General features: G+C 33.3%; 2 protein-coding genes across 2 annotated transcripts; both read right to left on the bottom strand.

The window, feature by feature from the left end:
* Positions 1 to 5,945: 5,945 nt before the first annotated feature.
* On the bottom strand, positions 5,946 to 8,322 carry LOC131602852 (uncharacterized). Its single transcript, XM_058875071.1, has 4 exons — positions 7,937 to 8,322; positions 7,363 to 7,864; positions 7,080 to 7,281; positions 5,946 to 6,918 (listed from the first exon to the last, which is right to left on the bottom strand). The coding sequence occupies exons 1-4, from the start codon at positions 8,271 to 8,273 to the stop codon at positions 6,022 to 6,024; spliced, it is 1,938 nt and encodes a 645-aa protein (XP_058731054.1). The 5' UTR covers positions 8,274 to 8,322; the 3' UTR covers positions 5,946 to 6,021.
* A 7,230-nt stretch (positions 8,323 to 15,552) lies between these two features.
* LOC131607611 (uncharacterized) lies at positions 15,553 to 19,058 on the bottom strand. Its single transcript, XM_058879590.1, has 4 exons — positions 18,627 to 19,058; positions 18,035 to 18,536; positions 17,679 to 17,880; positions 15,553 to 16,647 (listed from the first exon to the last, which is right to left on the bottom strand). Exons 1-4 carry the CDS (start codon positions 18,979 to 18,981, stop codon positions 15,802 to 15,804), a joined length of 1,905 nt encoding a protein of 634 aa, XP_058735573.1. The 5' UTR covers positions 18,982 to 19,058; the 3' UTR covers positions 15,553 to 15,801.
* Positions 19,059 to 19,452: the final 394 nt, after the last annotated feature.

Genomic DNA, 19,452 nt, shown 5'->3' with positions numbered 1-19,452 from the left:
ATAAATAGCGTGTGTAAAGTGATAAACAGTACTTGGCGTTTGTGTAAGAATAAATTCAACAGCGAACCAAAATACCGTATAAGAAATATTCTAAAAACCGAGTATTCATAAAATCAGGATATTTATGAAATAAAATCCAAGATTATATGAAACTCCCAATTTTTAGACAGAAGTCTGTTGCCTTCTTTCTAAAAAAGATGCGGGCAAATTTTGGGGTATAACAATGTTGCTTCATGATTGTCGAATTTCAATTACTAATTGTTTGTTGGGAAATATGTCCCTAATATTACTCTCCCCAATGTTCCATTTATATATGAATCTAATTTATCTATTGATGAGGAAATGCTTGATGTGGCTCTTATGTCTGGGCCTATGAGAAATCACATTCAAAAAGAACTCATCGATGAAGCCAAAGATTTGCTGGAAATCATTGCCACCATATCCCTTGCGAGAAAAGGTTTTTATGAAAGTCTTATTAAAATGTTGTCTGCAAGCTGTTGGTGCCTCTTCTTCTCAGTTTGATGTTCCTGATGGTGAGAAAGATATTATGCTGATAGATCAAGATGAAGATATGTCAAATGATGATGAGGAAGTTAGTGGTGAGGACGTGTATGGCAATCCTTCAGATGATGATTCATATACTATGTTCTAGCGATTTTATTGTTGTTTTGATGATCTGTTAGTTTTTTTAATATGTTTTGGATGGATTTTGTTGTTTCTTTTGTCGTAATTGTGTGCCTAGATGTGGATGACTTGTTATTTTGACTAAGTTCTTCTACCTTTGTCTCTTTTGAGGCAAATAGGGGGTAAGTTTTTTTTTTCTATTTTGTTTTGATATGGGGAATGTTATGCTCTTGCTGCTTTACTCTTTGTTGTTATGCTTATCAGATGTGTGATCTGATCAAGAAGAACGGATATGCATAATATCCATGTTGTTGCTTTGCTTAAAAAATAGCCAAAGGGAGAGTTCTTTATTAAATTGATTGGCTAATTTTTGTAGGCAGGTTATAATTAAGCAAGATATCTTGACTTGTTTGAAACGTCTTGTCTTTGTTTGACTCTGACGCATGCTCTATGTGTGAGCTGAATCGCTTCATCATTTATTCAAAATTTGTTTTGGTTTTAATGCTTCCAAAAGTCTACAAAGATTGTGCTTATAAGAAGTATTTTAAATCAAATTAATTGAAGAAGATTTTATTAAATCATATTTTTGAAGAAGATTTTGATTGTATATGATTTAATTAAAAAAATGGATTTGATTTTAATGAAAGAAGATTTCGTTTTTAGTTTATGAGATTCACTTTGTTTTAGATCTTTATTCTTAAAATTTACTTTAACTTTGACCCAACTTTTTTAAGTCTTAAAAGTCACCTTAAAATTAAAGTTAAAAATAAGAGCTTTTAAAGTAAAGTTAAAGTTGTTTGGTTATGATTATTTTTTTAACTTTAAAATTATTTTTAATTTAAAATTTGTTTCGTGATATATATATATAGCGTATTGATTAATTGTTGTATTATAAGAAATTAATAATATTATTATTGAAAATTATTATACAATAAAACAAGATATAATATACAGAACGAATAAAAAGTTGGACAATACTAGTATCTACAAAAATGACGATGTAAACAGAAGAAGAAAAAAAAGAAAAAATAAAACATAACTCTAGATGTTATGAACCATAGAAAAAATTGAAAAACTTACGTCTACTGCACAAGTGTCATTTTTTTAAAGAAAAGTGCTTTCATTGGGATTCGAACCACGACCACATGATTTAAGCTCCGAAAAAGTTGGTTTCAACGCCTTTTTTACAAGCTCCTTTTAATTTATTCAATTGTTTGTCTTAAAAAAAAACTATTTTTTTTCATAAGATCTTTATAAAAAGTGTGTTTGGCCCTCTATCTCCTTATAAGGTGAAGAAAAGTGATAATTGCAAAAATGTAGTTATTTTGTGTTTGTAAATAGTGGCACTTATCGATACTTTTTGTTAATACCGTTTGAATAATTCATCGTTTTGTGTATAAATACGTATACTTTGTGAATAGTCGTATTTTCATATACTTTTATACATTTTGATAGTTTTTGTGTCTTTTTGTAGGTATTCTTGGGTATTTGGAGCATGAGCAATAAAGTGTCGAAGACACGGCTTCAAACACGTGATTTTGAGCAACGAAACCAACTCGTCGACGAATAAGGCTCAAAAAAATATGAGAAAAATCATCAATTTCATTGATATTTATTCATTTTTAGATAGAGCATGGAATAAGCTTTCTAACGCTTCGAACCGGGCGTAAATCGGAGTTACGGTTCTCAAGATATGGCCAAAATAAGATTTCAATTTTCTGTTGAGCAGGCTAAGCGCGGATTTGCGCGCTAAGCGCGGTCTGGGCGGTTTGGAAAGTCATTAAATAGGGAAAAATCATATTTTTTAGGGTTATGCTTTGGGGTATTTGTTCCCAAAGTCATCACAACCATTTTTGAGTAGGGAGAGCTTGAAAACAACAATGGAGCATGCATCTTGATGATCGGAGGTCGAATTTCTCATCGTTTGGTGTTGACAAACCAAGAAATGTTTGGTTCCTCTTCTTCTCTTCTCTTTATATTTCTCTTTTGGTGAGTTTGTATGTAAATTACTCTAAACCCATGGATGTTTTTTACTCTTTCTATTAGTTGTATAAAGTTTGCTTTACAAATCTTAATCGGTGTTTTTCTGATCTTTTTGCTTAATCATTACGGATTTATGTTGTTATAGAAATATGCTTCGTGAATCTTGATTAGGAGAATACCTGTTAGTTCTAGATTATAGACATAGGGTTTGGGGTTAACATCCACATAATATCTAAGTTTAATGTCTCTATGTTGTTCAATCGGTTGAGACATCGTCGAAAGAGCAATATAGTTAAACTCTCGTCGGTGTTGCAGAAATGGACATTGATGTGAGGGATATATGGTGATTCTGATGAGTATTGTAGATTGAGTACGGTGGAGTGATAAATCTAAGTTTGTGAGGAGTATTTTAGATTCAAACTAGATAAGTTATTCTCTATCAAGAATGAATTTATTTTATGTTCATATATTATATTTTTCCTGTTTACTTAAAACCCATTTAACCCAAGCTCAAGAACTTAAAATCCGTCGAACGGCAGTTCAGTATCACCAATCTCTGTGGACACGATAATTCCCGGATAAATATTTTCAAATCTTTTGTTGCTTGCCGCTTTACCGCTTCAACAAAAAGTAGATAAAAAGTTGGATCAAACGAGCTCTTACTCTACTAGGCTTTTTGGCTGGACTACTTTTGTTATTTAATGAATTGGTTCTCCTTGTTTCACAACTACGATTTTGAAGTTTTGTGTGTGTTGTATTTTATTTTAGCGAGCCTTTGTATTTTTTATTTTAATACTTTATTCTTGAGCGTCGTTCTTATTTTTAGAAGGATAGAGTATTTAATATGTAATTGTAATTTGAATCACGTCATATATAAGTGTTTTCTTGCAAACACTTAGGATAGAGTTTGAATGAAAGTGAGAAAATCTCAGATTTAGAGGGAGTCTGGGTTGAAATTCACAGGTAGTATTACGAAAAGGGAACTAAACTGAGAGAATTTGGATGAGACCGTCATGTAATTTGACTACTTGAATTAATGAATTTCCTATTGTTGAAATGTAGCCCTCTAAACGTAATGATGTTGCACTGAATTGGGTTATCAATTATCTGTGTTATTTAATTTGTATTTTTCTTCGCTCCTTTTAAATCATATTGTCTTAATATTTTTGTGTGGCATCTTGTCGCTAATCGAACAAACTTTTAAAAATAATATGATGAAAATTGTCTGGGGATGAAACTGACTTTGTTTTTCCTTAGTACTATAAAATAACTTTGCGAATGAATTCACTATCTTGCGTAATTAGCGATTCTCTATATTATTTATCTTTAATTTCTTAGTGAATAAACCTTTAGTTTTAAATCAATCCCTAAGGTGTGTAGCGGATTATAAATAAAACTAAGTTGTTCATTTAAGGGGAATACAATCGGTTTCAAGGGTTCATTCCTAATCTTAGGTGATGAAAAACGAGAATATTTTTAGGCTTAAATGCACTTTTAGTCCTTGTAAGTTAACGAGTTTTTGATTTTCGTCTCTGTAAGTTTATTTTTTTTATCTGAGTCCCTATATTTCACATTCGCGTTCGTTTTAGTCCCTAAAATCAAAATCCACAGGAAAATTCGCAGGAAAATCCGCAGGAATCCTGCAGATTTTCATGCGGATTTTGGCTTTTGGGACTAAAACGAAAACAGATTTGAAATATAGGGACTCAGACAAAAAAAATAAACTTACAGGGACGAAAATAAAAAATTCACTAACTTACAAGGACGAAAATAAAAAATTCACTAACTTACAGGAATCAAAAATACATTTAAGTCATATTTTTATCAAGCATTATGATTGTACGACAAACCATAAATCAATTTACAAGTCATCAAACATTAATTTAGATTACTCACAAGTTAAAGATAAATCATAGCGTGATAATAATATTCCAATAGACAACTTAATTCAAAATACATGGTAATTAAACTCATTCATGACAATAATTAAATTAACTACTCATTATCGTAGAACAAAAAACTTAATATAATAGAGAGTTTACACATTAACAGATAAATTAAGAAGTTTCAACACCAATAATCCAGTAAAATTAGAATAGGGCAAAACTTAATGAACCAATGTTTTTATAGGAAAAATTGAATAATTTTTTCCTTTCGTTGGTAGGTTAATTGAAGGAATAAAAAACAAAATAAAAAGAATGACACAATTATAAAAAAATAATAAAACGTAATTTGTTGTTGCCGAGATTCAAAGTTTGTCTCTTAGTTAGTTTATCCCTTGATTGTGTGTAGCAACCGAGGGAATAGATGATTTTTTTTAAAAATAAAATAAAACTGACGCGCTCACCGTTTAGTTTATATATCAGTTTGTTAAGTGAGGTGAAAGTGTTATTATAAAATATATTATTTGTAGTAGTGATGACGAGCTATCATGTGTGTCTCGTTCATACTTTTGTAAATATAACAACACAGACTCTCAAATACAAGACTTACAAGATGAAGTAATTAAGGCAAAATGAGAGATGATTTAAGACATATCGGTTCACTTCCAAATGATAGAAAACAACTTAAGTAGGATACATGGATCGAGACGCGCATCAGACACCCCTCACTTCATATGCCTCGGGGAAGGGGTAGAATAAAAAAAAATATATTACGATTCATCACCCGCCTCGCAGTCTCAGAAAGACGTTTCACTGGTGTGACAAAATCAAAGTTATAAAATTTACATAAGATTTTTAAGAAAAACTCTACTCACTATATTTTAAAGTGATGGAATGACCAATAATTTTTTTATTTTAATGAAAAAATTAATTAATTAACTAAATCAGATTTAGTGATAAATCATTGTCACATAAGAAAATTTCTAGTCCAAACTTAGATCTACACATCTTAAATCCAATTATTACTATGGGTGTCAATAAATAAATATTGAGATTAATTGGTATGCATTTTTAGTGTAAAAGTTTTATGATATTAATGCATCACAACCATTTATAAGCGGTAATTTAAATGTGATTAAAAAAATTAAATACTTTAACGATTATGATTGACTGACAGTGAACATATCTTTATACAGTGCATCTCAGTTAAATTCATAAAGACTTAACTTCTATTACTCCGTTCCTTTTTAACAGTCACTTTTAAAAAAAAAAATTATGTTTCTTTATAATTGTTATTTTCAAAATTCAAAGTAATAATGCTTTTGTTAAAATTACCCCTAAAATTTATAATAGAGAGAAAAATATATTTACAATAAATAATGAATAGTTAAGATATTACAAGCAAAATGAAAATTATTGTAAAAAAAAAGTAACAACAATTATTACCTTCCTTCATAGGTGTAAAAAGTTATAATATTGAATATATTCATAAATAATGTTTGGTATTAAGTATTGACAACACATTCAAAATTCAAACCCTGTAGTAGAGGGTATCAGAATCAATGTCTCCTTGCAATATACCCTGAGGAGGGAATTTAGGGAGGCTCTTAGCAATATATTTGGCCACTTCAAAATAAGATTGGTTCCTTCTCACAACTACATCTTGTTGTTTAACTTCAACAACACTTTTATTAACTTCCTCTAGATTGTTTCTAAAAAAATGATTAGGAATGTTGCATTTCTCTTCCTTGTTTAATGCCTCAAAACTTTCTGTCTTCATTCTCCAGCTTCCATTCCTCAAATTGAAGGTGTATAGAGGAAAGAATCTTTGGCCATATAAAGCTAAAAACTCTATTGCACTTAGAATGTACTCAAAATCCTCTTCACTCATGTAATAAGGAAAACTAACTCTTGTCCAACCAGGTTTCACTCCAATATAGCCCTGTTGAACTGCTGATCTAATAGCAAGTGATTGAGATTTATCGATGTTGAGTAATTCATGTCCATAAGGTCCAGCACAAGCACAACCACCTCGAGCTTGAATACCAAAAATGTCGTTAAGCAATGCTGCAACAAAAGGGCCATGAAGTGGTTTACCTCTTTGATTCCCCATTTCTTTCCATAGATTAAGTTCCTTTTCTTGTTCTTGAAAACTGCTATCTATTGATAAGGGAGAATTGGTGGTTGAATAGATGAGAAATGACAGTATAGCTTGTCGCTTGACGTGCAAGTTTCCCAAAATCTTAATGTTGGGGTTTGATACAAGTCTCTTAATTGCCTTATTAATGTATAGTTCTTCTCTTTTTTCAATCTCTTTGTAGCCAATGTATTCTTTCACCCAAAATGCCAAAGCTGCTCTCACTGTCTGGATTATTGGAGGCGTGCCCCCATTTTCCCTTTCTTCTATGTTCTCCATGTATAATGTGTCCTACATTGATCACACACATGATATGATTCAAAAAGTTTCCTTGAATATTACTAGTGTCTGTGTAGGTTCTTTACAAAGTGTTAATAAACGATGTTCTATTCCTTCGCACATAATTTGGCATATGATTTTCCGAAAATTCAAATATGAGAAACGAGATTTACCTTTTCATTGAAGCCATTAACATAAGTGACAGTTCCACCTCCACAAGTAGATGGAGGTGCAGATCTAAGCTGATACAAAGCCTTGTTCATCAAAAGCACTCCAGGAGAGTCTGGACCACCAAGAAACTTATGTGGACTGATGAACACAGCATCATATCCATCAATTTTCCCGGATCTCATGTCGATCTCCACATACGGACCACTAAGCAAAAACAAACACATCTCATCAAACATTCCAACATACAAAATGTCCCAAACAACAAATATAATCAACTATGTATACCTTGCTGCAAAATCAAAGCATGCAAATCCATTATATTGATGAAGAAGCCTAGCAATTGCTCGCGTATCCGAGTAAATTCCAGTAACATTACTACTAGCAGAGAAAGATCCCAACAATGGTCTATTAGAGTCTTTATAAGCTTCAAGCTGTATCTTAAGAGCTTCCATGTCAAGCAATCCTTGATCATCAAGTCCAATCTCTACAACCTCAGCCAAACTCTGCCTCCATGAAAGTAAATTTGAGTGATGCTCATGAGGTCCAACAAAAACCACCCATCTTTCTTCTTCTCTAAGACACATCATCATTCTTTCTCTCAAAATAGAAGGTATGGCAATTCCCATCACTTCTTGTAGCCTCTTGATGGCTGAAGTTGTTCCTGAACCACAGAAGATGATTGCATCACCTTCTCCACCACCTAAGCATTTCTTAATATACTCAGTTGCTTCGTGTAGCATTTTCGTCGTCCGGCTTCCCACATAGCTGTCACAAGTATGCGTATTACCTGTGTTGGAATAACAAGAAGTAAATATTACAATATTTTTCATAATGTGTTGTAAATTATGAAGTGACATACCATAGAAAGGCAGAAGATGATTGATGATGAAATTTTCATTGTGATGAAGACTCCGACCAGAAGCAGTATGATCTGCATAGACAAGTTTCCGTCTTCCAAACGAAGAATCAAATTCTGCATCATTACCTATGATTTGAGACCGCAACCAACGCAGTTTTTCTTCGACAGATTCATTGCAAGGCAAGTCCATTTCCACCAACTTCTTAAATGACTCAGGGTGGTAGCAAAAATCATTAGATGTTTCTGATATATTGCTTATTTTGGATAAGGGTTCCGAATCTCCATTTTGAGATAATATAGCTATGGCTTTTGGTAACAATGGTTGTTCTAGCTCCATAAACAAGAATTGAATACAGTAATGTATGATATTTTTATTGTGATGAAACATATACTCAGAATGGTTTATATATAAGAGAATATAAAATATATTATATAGTTTGATAGAGACATAGAGTTTATGATTTTCAGGGGGATTTTATATTATGGGCTGAAACTGAACAAAACCTGTTGGCACTATTTTATTACGTATATTTCGAATTCAGGTAGCATTCGTAACATTGTATTTGAACTTTAACTATGCATTTCTTTTTTCCTTTTTGACTCATTATTATATGCTTTTCTTTCAACCGGAATGAATGTTTAATATATTTTATTTTTGTCTTCCAGTTCACAGCACACCCATTAGCCATTACATGTAATATAATAAGATTAAATATATTTTTGAACTGTTTCAATGTATCAACTTTTTCAGTTTTAGTTATTTTTTAAACTTTGGTTCTATAATTTTTTATTACAAATTTTAATTTACCCTTTTTACTGAAGTTTATATATGTTACATGTTGTAAGTGATTTTTTAATAGCATACATGCCCACTTGTTTAATTTTTTTAAAATGAAATATATATATATATATATATATATATATATATATATATATATATATATATATATACAAAAAAACTTTAAATTAAAAATTGATTTAAACAATTATCTTTAAAATGTTACTTTAGATATTTTAGCAGATTGTTATAATTATTTTTTATATTAAAATCTCAAAAAATCACTTATATTAAAAATTAGTTTTTCATAATTCTTTTTTTGAAATACATCATTTTGAAAAAGTTATGATTTTGACTATGTTTTAATCTTTAATAATATATATTTATGTTATAGGATGTCAAAATTAATTTTTCAATTATAAAAATGAATATACTTTTTTTATATACTTTCAAAGATGTTTTTATAAAAATAATTCTTAAAAATAAAATAAAAAATTTAAAGCTAGAATAAAGGGGCCTATAGTTGGTAAGACCATGCATATAATTACTTTTAATAATTTAATTATTTAATTTTTAAAATTTATTTATAAATTAAAATAAAAAATAAAAAAAATAAAAATAAAAAATATTTTTTATAAAATAAATAAACATAATTATTTATATTAGAAATTAAAAAACAATGGGAGGCCTAAACCTAAATTCAAAGAAGAAATAAATACAAAAAAATTGTTGGCTAAACACCTTATAAAAAAACACCTATAGGATAGAACACTACATAGGAAAAAAAGTACATTATATAAGAAACAAAAAACTTAATAAAATTTGAAAGAAGAAGTTCATATATGTTTCTAAAGAACTATTGTCCAATACAATTTAGTAAATTATCCCACAAAATAAAATCATTTTAACCAACAGTCGCAATGGCAATTCCATTTGCACAAATATTTCTTTCCATGCATATATGAGTGACAAGTTTTTAATTAAAATAAAAAGGTTAAATCATTTAGTATAAAACTTCCAAAAGACAATTTTTAAATTAGAAAAAAAACTTGATAATTAAATATTGTGTCACATCTTAGACAGAAGTTAAGTCATATTTTATCATGAGTTATCACAATTAATAAAATATAAGTTATTGGAGATATTAAAATAGTCACTTTTCAAATATAAGTCATTCTAGTAAGTTAGCTTATTTATTTTATTTTTTTAATTTAAAAAATGTTTATATTAGTCATTTAACTCTTTGAAATATAATATATTATTCATTTTTATTTAATCAGCGATAAATTTAATAATTAATTTTTAAATTTATTCATCATTAATTAAATAAAAATAACTAACATAATAAGTTTTAAAAAGTTAAAAACTCAATATAAACATTTTTAAATTAAAGAACTAAATTAAACTTCGAAGCCGCCTTTTATCCACAAATACTTTGAGCAAATTGTAGTTGTTAAAGGTGATGGCAAATGTAGTTTTTTTAATTGTTTCATGTTTGATAGGTAAAGGAGAGTAAAACAACCAATTTATTTGCCATCACCTTATACAAGAGTTGACGAAGCATATGAAATCATACATATCAAAAAAGTAAGGGCGGAGTGCCTCAAGTTGAAGACTGGTTCTCAATTAGTCGTCTCTCAAATCCGGGGGGACATGTAAGCCAAGGACCCATTGTTGCAAAGATATCTCAAATTGGTTGAGGAAGAGTTAGCGAACTTCAAAGAGTTCGAAATATCACTTGTTCCCCATGAGGAAAACACCCAGACCGACATGTTATCCTTACAAGCCAGCACACAGAGCCTTGGAATCAATCAATCGTTCATCCAGGAGACCAAGAAAATGCCAAGCATAGTTCAAGTGAGAGAAACCATAATGGTTGTAAGCGCACCAACTTATGTTTCTTGGATCACCCATATCAAACAATATATCGAACACAAGAATCTTCCTTCAAATCAATCAGAGGCCGCACTCATAAAGAAAAAGGCTAGTGGATATACTATGGTCAGAGGAGTCCTATATATGAGAGGCCTTTCCACCCTCATTTTAAAATGCCTAGAAAAGGCAGAGGCCGATTACGCCCTCTTAGAGTTACACGATAGAATAGTCGGGTAAAACTTGGGAGGTGCTGCATTATCCAAAAAGGTCCTAAAGGCAGGATACTTCTAGCCAACCATGACCCAAGATGCCTGAAAGTATGTTAAGAAATGCGATCAATGCTTCATCAACCGAACTTCACGTTCTTACCTCATCATGGCCTTTCATGCAATGGGGAATGAACCTTTTTGATCCCTTCGCCTCAGCATCAGGCCAACTCAGATACTTAATCATAGTCGTTAGATATTTCACAAAATGGATCGAAGTCAGAGCTTTAGCAAAGATCACATCAGCAAATATTTTGAAGTTTTCCAAGAAAAATGTGTTGGCATGATTCAGAATTCGCCAATCCATTGTGACATACAATGGAACACAATACATAGACAGGATATTTCAGAGGCTAATGGAGGAAATTAGGATGAAGCAAAACTTCTCGTCAATAAAACACCCACAAACCAATGGTCAAGCAGAAACCTCCAACCGGATCTTAGTTAGAGGATTGAAAAAGAGACTAGAGGAAGCCAAAGGCATTTAGGAAGATGAACTTCCGCACATCCTGTGGGCATACCGTACCACCCAGTAGTCTACAATAAGGGAAACTCCATCTTGACTTACATACGAAGTTTACACGGAGAACAACAAACGCTTTTCCAGGATGACAAATAATACCACCCTTAGAGAAGAGGTAGACCCTTTGGAAGGAAAACACTGACGATCACCTTCACAAGCGCCATTGTCCAGCAAACTATGACCGCCAAATACAATCGCCATATATGGCATGAGGAGTTTCAACCGGGTAATTTAGTCTCAAGGATAGTCGACATTATGGGCAAGAATGCTCGTGATGGCAAGCTAGTAGCAACTGGAAAGTACCTTATAGAGTAAAATAAAGCAATGGGCAAGGAGAATATTAGTTAGAAAATCTGGAAGGAGAGCAGATATTGAGAACATGAAACATCGCCAAAATCAAACGGTATTATAACTAAAAAGTAAAGTCCAATTCTTTTGCTTGTATAACCTCTCCTATATATGAAACTATTGGATGTTTAAATAAAATCATTCTCTATTATTTATCTTTTAATTGCTTGTTTTGTTTGTCCATTTTTCCCTTTTCAGGGTGCTAAAGATTCAACGCTTAGGGGTGCGGTTGGAGACACTTTGCACGTCCGACTACAACAATAAATAACCCTCAGCACTAAAGTGCACCTAAAAGAGTTATGGGGAGCTAACAGTGACGTTTTGCACGCCCGACTACAACAACCAATTCTCCCAGGAGTGCTATCGAAGGCGCTTTGCATGTCTAACTGCAACTTTCAAATACCCCATTGTCAAAGAATTACATGTTTTTATGTGTAACTAGTGAACCCCTCCCCCCCCCCTTTCAGATCTAATTAATCCAAAAGACGGACGTGTGAAGCCTAGAGACGTCAACCTCGATCCGTGTCATACCTATGGGAAAGGGACGGGGATCTCCTACCCTTGGCCAGGAAAGATCCACTATGACGTGTACCGCAGTACAAATATGGAAGCATGACCGCATCTCGCCAGACGAAGACAAAGCGTAGACAATCAAAATGCTAAATACGGCAAGGTATTTTTTTTTTTTTGAAAGAGCAAAATTTATTCAATAAAAGAAACAGGAAAGGCATAAGTAATGCCTGTTACACCAGTCTACAAAACACAGAAAACAAAAAGCTTTAACCATCAGTACAACCAATCCCACCAATCCTAAACAAAAATACAAGAGATTCACACCCATCCCACCCAAAAAGATATGCAGTCCAACAGGCTTAAGTGGTTATGCATCCAATTATAACAGTTGCTCCAAATTATTCCAGCAGCATAGTTAAAGTTGGTCTAAGAGTCCAAAATTTTGAGGCTGAACCAAACTTCCTATGCTAGTAATAACAGAAAAAGGAAAAATTGGACAGCATACGACAGAAGCTTACAACCGGACGAACAGTCGACGCATATGGGCACTAGACCAAAACCGAAAGCAGAATTTCGCCTGAACCGGTTGATTTCACCAAAACACCGACGCGCTTCAAAATTAGTGAGACGAAACCAAAGAGATGTCGCTCTTGATGTGGATATAAGTTGACATACATATGACACAGTGATAGTTCAGCATCTGATTCCCAAGCAAGCAGTCGGATTGGTTATCCAATGATTGAGGGGGTAGTTAAAGCCTTTCACTTTGCACTTCAGCCATTTCCATGTTGCAATCTTAATTTCTTCGCTCATTTGCTCAGCTGATCTCGAACTGTCTCTAAATACTTTCTCATTACGCCCATTCCACAATATCCAAATACAGGCGAACCAAATTACACATAGTTTCTCCGCTTGCATTCTGCCCGTTCCGCAAAGTCCTTTAAACTGGTGATAATTTTCTATAGCATTGTTGTGCATAGCTGTATGAATGTTCGGCCACCTTAGGACCGACACCCAAACCTGCATAGAGAAAATACATTCAAAGAAAATATGAGAAGCATTTTCAGTAACCGCGCAACCATAAGGGCAGTCCGATTGGGTTTGATTGAGAACTCCTCTCTTAACTAAGTTATCCTTTGACGCAATCTTATTTTGGAAAAGTCTCCAAACTAGAACTGCCACTTTTAACGGTATGAATCTATTCCAAGCTTCTGAGTAATTTGTCTCTCCGTCAGAAGGAGTTCTCGCTATAAGAATCTCATAGGCTTCTTTGACTGAGTATTGCCCTGAACACCAATTCCAACTATCCCTCCTCCCTGAAGCAAGTGTTATGTTCTGGATTTTCTCGCCAATTTCGTTTATTACTGCTAGTTCTTCTTGTGATAGCTCTCTACTCCACTTAAATCTTTGTAGCCTTTCCTCCTGTTCCATTGGTAACAAGTCTCTAATCAGGATGTTTTTCTCTTCGCATATATTATACAAACCTGGATATTTATCCTTTAGCAATACGCCATCGCACCACGAATCCGTCCACAAAAGGGTATCCTCACCATTTCCTATATTTCTACTAAGGTTACTCACCAACCAATTATGTTCAAAACCCCAAACTCCTTTTTCTATGTTTTGTAGATCCTTCCACCAAATTGAACCATCACTCCCATCCCCAATTATTCTACCATTCCTCTCTCCATACTTGCTTGCCAGCACTTTATACCATGAATTATTTTTATCTGACAGTAATCTCCACTTCCATTTTCCTAATAGAGCTAAATTAAATGCTTTTAAATTCTTAATACCCAACCCCCCCTCACTTTTGGCCCGACACACTCTATCCCATTGCACCCAATTAATTTTTCTAGTGTCCTCCCGCCCACCCCACAAGAACTTTTTGAAGAGAGATTCAAGTTTGCGAATGATACTCGACGGTGCCTTAAAGAAGGAAAGGAAGTAGACTGGTATAGCATACAGGACTGACTTCAAGAGAACTACTCTTCCACCAATGGATAAGTGTTTGTTGTTCCATTTGAACAATCTTTTCCTAACAGTGTCGACCACTGGTCTCCACATTCCTAATCTTCGAGGATTACTCCCGATCGGTAGACCCAGATAAGAAAACGGGAGACTACCAACTTTGCAATTTAGTACTAGCGCTGCCTCCTCTAGCCATGATTGTTGAACGTTAATCCCAAATAGTTGGCTTTTATGGAAATTTATCTTCAAACCCGATGCCAATTCAAATAGTTGTAGTGTTGCCTTGATTGCCCATATATTTTTCCATTTCTTTTTGCCCACTATCAGCGTATCGTCGGCATATTGCAGGTGGGAAACCGACACTCCGTCACTACCAAATTGAAATCCTTTAAAGTGATTAAGTTGGACCGATTTGGCCATTAATACGTTCAGCCCCTCTGCCACTATTAAGAAGAGAAATGGCGAAAGAGGGTCACCTTGCCTTAAGCCTCTTCCGACCCCGAACTCCTTCGTAGGGCTGCCGTTTACGAGGACCGAGATCCGAGCTGCCTGTAAACATTCGAAAATCCACTTGCGCCAATTCTCATGAAATCCCATCTTCTCCATTACGGAATCTAAATATTTCCAATCCACCGAATCAAAAGCTTTTTCGAAATCTACTTTGAACATCAGAGCGTCTAATTTTTTCCTTTTCGCCTCATCCACAATCTCATTTGCAATTAAAATACTATCTGTTATTTGTCTTCCTTCTAAAAATGCAGACTGTGAAGCTGAAATCACCTTTTGCACCACTGTTCTGTTGGCTAGTATTTTGGATAGAACCTTTTGCATACAACCAATTAAGGAGTTGGTCGAAATTCCGACAGGCTCACCGGGTTGTCCTTTTTCGGTATTAGTGTGATAAACACACATATAGAAGTATGTATGCAAGCATTTGGGAAAATAATACGTCATAAAATGATAAAAAAAAGTCGTAAGGAAGTACGAATAGCAAGAAGCTTTGGAGCTAGAGATTCCAATTGATACTAAGCACCTTGATAAGCATCCTTTTTTAAAGAATTGATATCATGATCTTCCTGATATTGGAAGTCTAATACAGTTAGCTGGCTTTGAAGAATTCATTCTGTTTTCACCAAACTTTCTTCCCATCTGGCCAACTCCTCTATAATACCTTGGATAACAAAAGACACAACTTCGGCTACAAGTTCACACCGAAAAAATTATCTTCCATCTTCCTTAGCTGGTCCACAAAATTTTCTAACTGCCTAAAAAATTTAGTTTGGGATTTGTGAAGGCGCCTTTCTTCAGACAAAATTAAAAAATAGACATGAAGAAGAAAATATAAAAAGAAAAAGATCTTTATACTATATTCTTGAAAGTGAACCTTTATCATGGAATGAGTCTTTTTTACAAGACACAAAACTTACATGTTACAAGTATGTTAATGACACTAAAGATCACTAACAATTACTAAGCTCACTATCAACTAGTAAGAGTAGCCACGACACTAAAGATCACTAACAATTATTAAGCTCACTATCAATTAGTAAGAGTAGCTACTAATAAGAGTTCTATACAACAATTCTCATAGTTAAATTATAAAATGGAGGACACTAGGATCTACATCTACATCTACATCAAGATGCATCATGCTTTGAGAATGAAATTTGGGGAGTCGCCTAGCAATACATTTAGCAGCTATGTATGATTTCCTTCTCAACACTCCAATTTGTTTACTTCCAACATTATGCTCACTGCCTACTTTAACATAGTCACTCATTGTTGTCTCTTTACTTTCTTTACAACAACATTTACTCTCCTTGATCAAAGTCTCAAGTTTATGTTTCCTTATTCTCCAGCTTCCATTCTTCAAATCAAACTTGTATAGTGGAAGAAACCTTTGTCCATAGATAGATAAAAACTCTATGGCAGTCAAAATGAACTCAAAGTCCTCTTCCTTCATGTAATAAGGAAAACTAACTCTAGTCCAACCCGGTTTCACCCCGACATAACCCTCTTGAATCGTCGATCTAACCGCGAGTGATTGAGATTGATTGATGTTGAGCAAATTGTGACCATAAGGTCCAGCACAAGCACATCCACCTCGAGATTGAATACCGAAGAGATCGTTTAACAATGTTGCGACGAAAGAGCCATTGAGTATCTTACCTCGTTTGTTCTTAGAATTGGTGGTAGAGTAAATGACAAATGACAATATGGCTTGTCTTTTGGTGTTCAAGTTTCCTAGAATATGGATGTTTTGGTTGGACATGAGTCTTTTAAGTGCTTTGTTGATGTAGAATTGTTCAAGCTTTTCAATCTCATTGTAGTTGATGAATTCTTTCACACAAAATGCTAATGCTGCTCTCATTGTTTGGATTATTGGTGGTGTGCCTCCGTTTTCCCTTTCCTCTATATCCTCCAAGTATAATGTATCCTGAAATCGAAGATATCCGTTAATACAGATGTAAAAAAAAAAAAGTTGTACTATATAAATAACTTTTTATTTAAAATTTTAACATCTGATCTTGAAATCGACTAATCTAAGAATCGTTATTGATACTAATCTAAGAATCGTTATTGATTTTGATAAATTCAATTAAATAAAAATGTTATGTCAGATCACTTAAATTTTTAGCAAGTGTCCATATTTTTTATTTTAAATTGATTTTCGACGTTCTTTCGTTATTTAAACTCCTAGTCCAATGCAAAAGAAGGAATCAAGAAAAAACAATAGTTGACATTTTCTTATGTGAATCATGCAATGGACTTTTTAGTATATAACCCAAATACACAAGAAATATATGTCAATGTCGGCACCTATTTCAACTTATATATTTAACACATAATTATGTTTAATTTTTTGGTACACACTTAAGTATGCATTCATACTTACATTTATTTTGGTATGTCATATAATTCTATTTTATCTTGCCAAACACTTCAGCCATATTGCATTCAAATGTTTTTTTTTTTATAAAATACAGCGTTCAATCTGGAATACAGTTGTGATGATAATATTAAATAAATCATAAATGCTATACTGTTTTACTGAATACAATTTATTATATTATGTTTGTGTATTAATTTACGTGACAAAAAATCAAAGTTACCGGTATTTTATTAGTTGTTGCAAGTCAGAAGACATATTCTAGTCAAAAAAAGAAATAGTCAGAAGGCATGAAATCCTTTACGAACTCTGATGCCATGAGTGACACAATGAATTGGACTTGTATCGAAAATATTAATGACACAAACTATTTCAATTGTGGTGATAATACAGAGTTATAATAGTAGTAATATTTTATTTATTATTTTATATAGTTTTTTTGGACATAAAATAACATCCATTTAATTTGTGACACATCTATTTAATACTATACGCAATTATCACATTGATATTACCATTTTAGACACAGTTCACCTAATTATGAATTTACATACCAAGAAGAAGAAAAATTATAGTACCTTTTCATTGAATCCATTGACGTAATTGACAGTTCCACCTCCACAAGTAGATGGGGGTGAAGATTTTAAATGATACAAAGCTTTGTTCATCAAAAGCACTCCAGGAGAGTCAGGACCACCTAGAAACTTATGTGGGCTGATAAACACAGCATCATAACCATCAACCTTCCCTGATCTCATCTTGATCTCCTCATAAGGACCACTAATTAAACAAACAAATTAATGTAACTATTATTTATGCTATCAAATAGATAAATGGTGCAACGCACTAAGTCCTACTATTGTATAAATCGAATTAACTATCATCTGGATCCGTCTTTGAGGACGTGCAAGACAGACTATCATAGTATGCATACCTTGCTGCAAAATCAAAACATGCAAATCCGTTGTATTGATGAAGAAGCCTAGCAATCGCGCGCGTATCCGAGTAAATTCCGGTAACATTACTACAAGCAGAGAAAGATCCCAACAATGGTCTATTAGAATCTTTATAACCTTCAAGTTGCATCTTTAAAGCTTCCATGTCAAGCAATCCTTTATCATCAAGTCCAATCTCTACAACCTCAGCCAAACTTTGCCTCCATGAAAGTAAATTTGAATGATGCTCATAAGGTCCTACAAAAACCACCCATCTTTCTTCTTCATGAAGACACCTCAACATCCTCTCCCTCAAAATAGAAGGCACTGCAATTCCCATCACTTCTTGTAGCCTCTTGATCGCCGCGGTTGCGCCCGAACCGCATAAAATGAGTGCTTCGTCTTCTCCTCCTCCTAAACATTTCTTAATATATTCGGTTGCTTCATGTAGCATTTTTGTTGTTCTACTTCCAACGTGACTCTCAGAAGTATGAGTATTACCTATATATATAACAGAAAACAACTTTCATAAACACTATCAAATTCATTTTTTTTCTACTATATTAACTAGAGATGCATGAATATTAATACCGTAGAAAGGAAGAACATGTTTGGTGATGAAGTTTTCAATGCAATGAAGACTGCGACCAGAAGCTGTGTGATCTGCATAGACAAGTTTCCTTCTTCCAAACGGAGAATCAAACTCTGCATCATTACCTATGATTTGTGATTGAATCCAAGAGAGTTTTTCTTCCAGAGACTCGTTACATGGAAGACCAAGCTCGAACAAGTGCTGAAAAGAATCTGAGTGAATGTTATTGAGACATGTTTCATCGGATGAAACGTTGTTGACTTTCTTGTTGGCCTTGCGTTTGTTGGGAGAAATGCATAGCTGAGCCAATATTGGTTTCATTGATGACCAAGTATGCTCTACCGTTGTCAACATTAGACTCTGATATTGTTTTATGTGTATGTGTTGGTTATGTTATGGTGCAATAAAATAAATGGTTGAAGGCTTATGAAACAAAGAATGTTTCCTCCTGGTTATATATAAAGACGGGAGGGATATTAATCATCATAAATTTATTTTATTTTGTAATAATTTATTATGAATATTTCTTTAATTTAGTCTAATTCATCCCTACAAAACCGATTTGTATGTGGGGATTATTCTCACTTATAGCGGAATTCTTAACACACCCTCTCAGACTTAACTTGAGCATGAAAATAAATTGTGGGTGATCCAATTGTGGAAATCTGATAACATGTTGAGACATTAATATCATTTTAATTTGGATTGGCCATTACTCGTTCCTACAAAATTGACTTGTAGGGTGAGGATTGTCTCCTCTTACAAACACATGTATAGACCCTATATGATCCGATATGAGACTATTAACGATATTAATTGTCTTCA

The sequence above is a fragment of the Vicia villosa genome, linkage group LG5 (genome assembly GCF_029867415.1).
Source record: "Vicia villosa cultivar HV-30 ecotype Madison, WI linkage group LG5, Vvil1.0, whole genome shotgun sequence".
Taxonomy (NCBI): domain Eukaryota; kingdom Viridiplantae; phylum Streptophyta; class Magnoliopsida; order Fabales; family Fabaceae; genus Vicia; species Vicia villosa.
The sequence above is the reverse complement of the archived record's forward strand: the minus strand, read 5'-3'. Positions and strand labels throughout refer to the sequence as shown.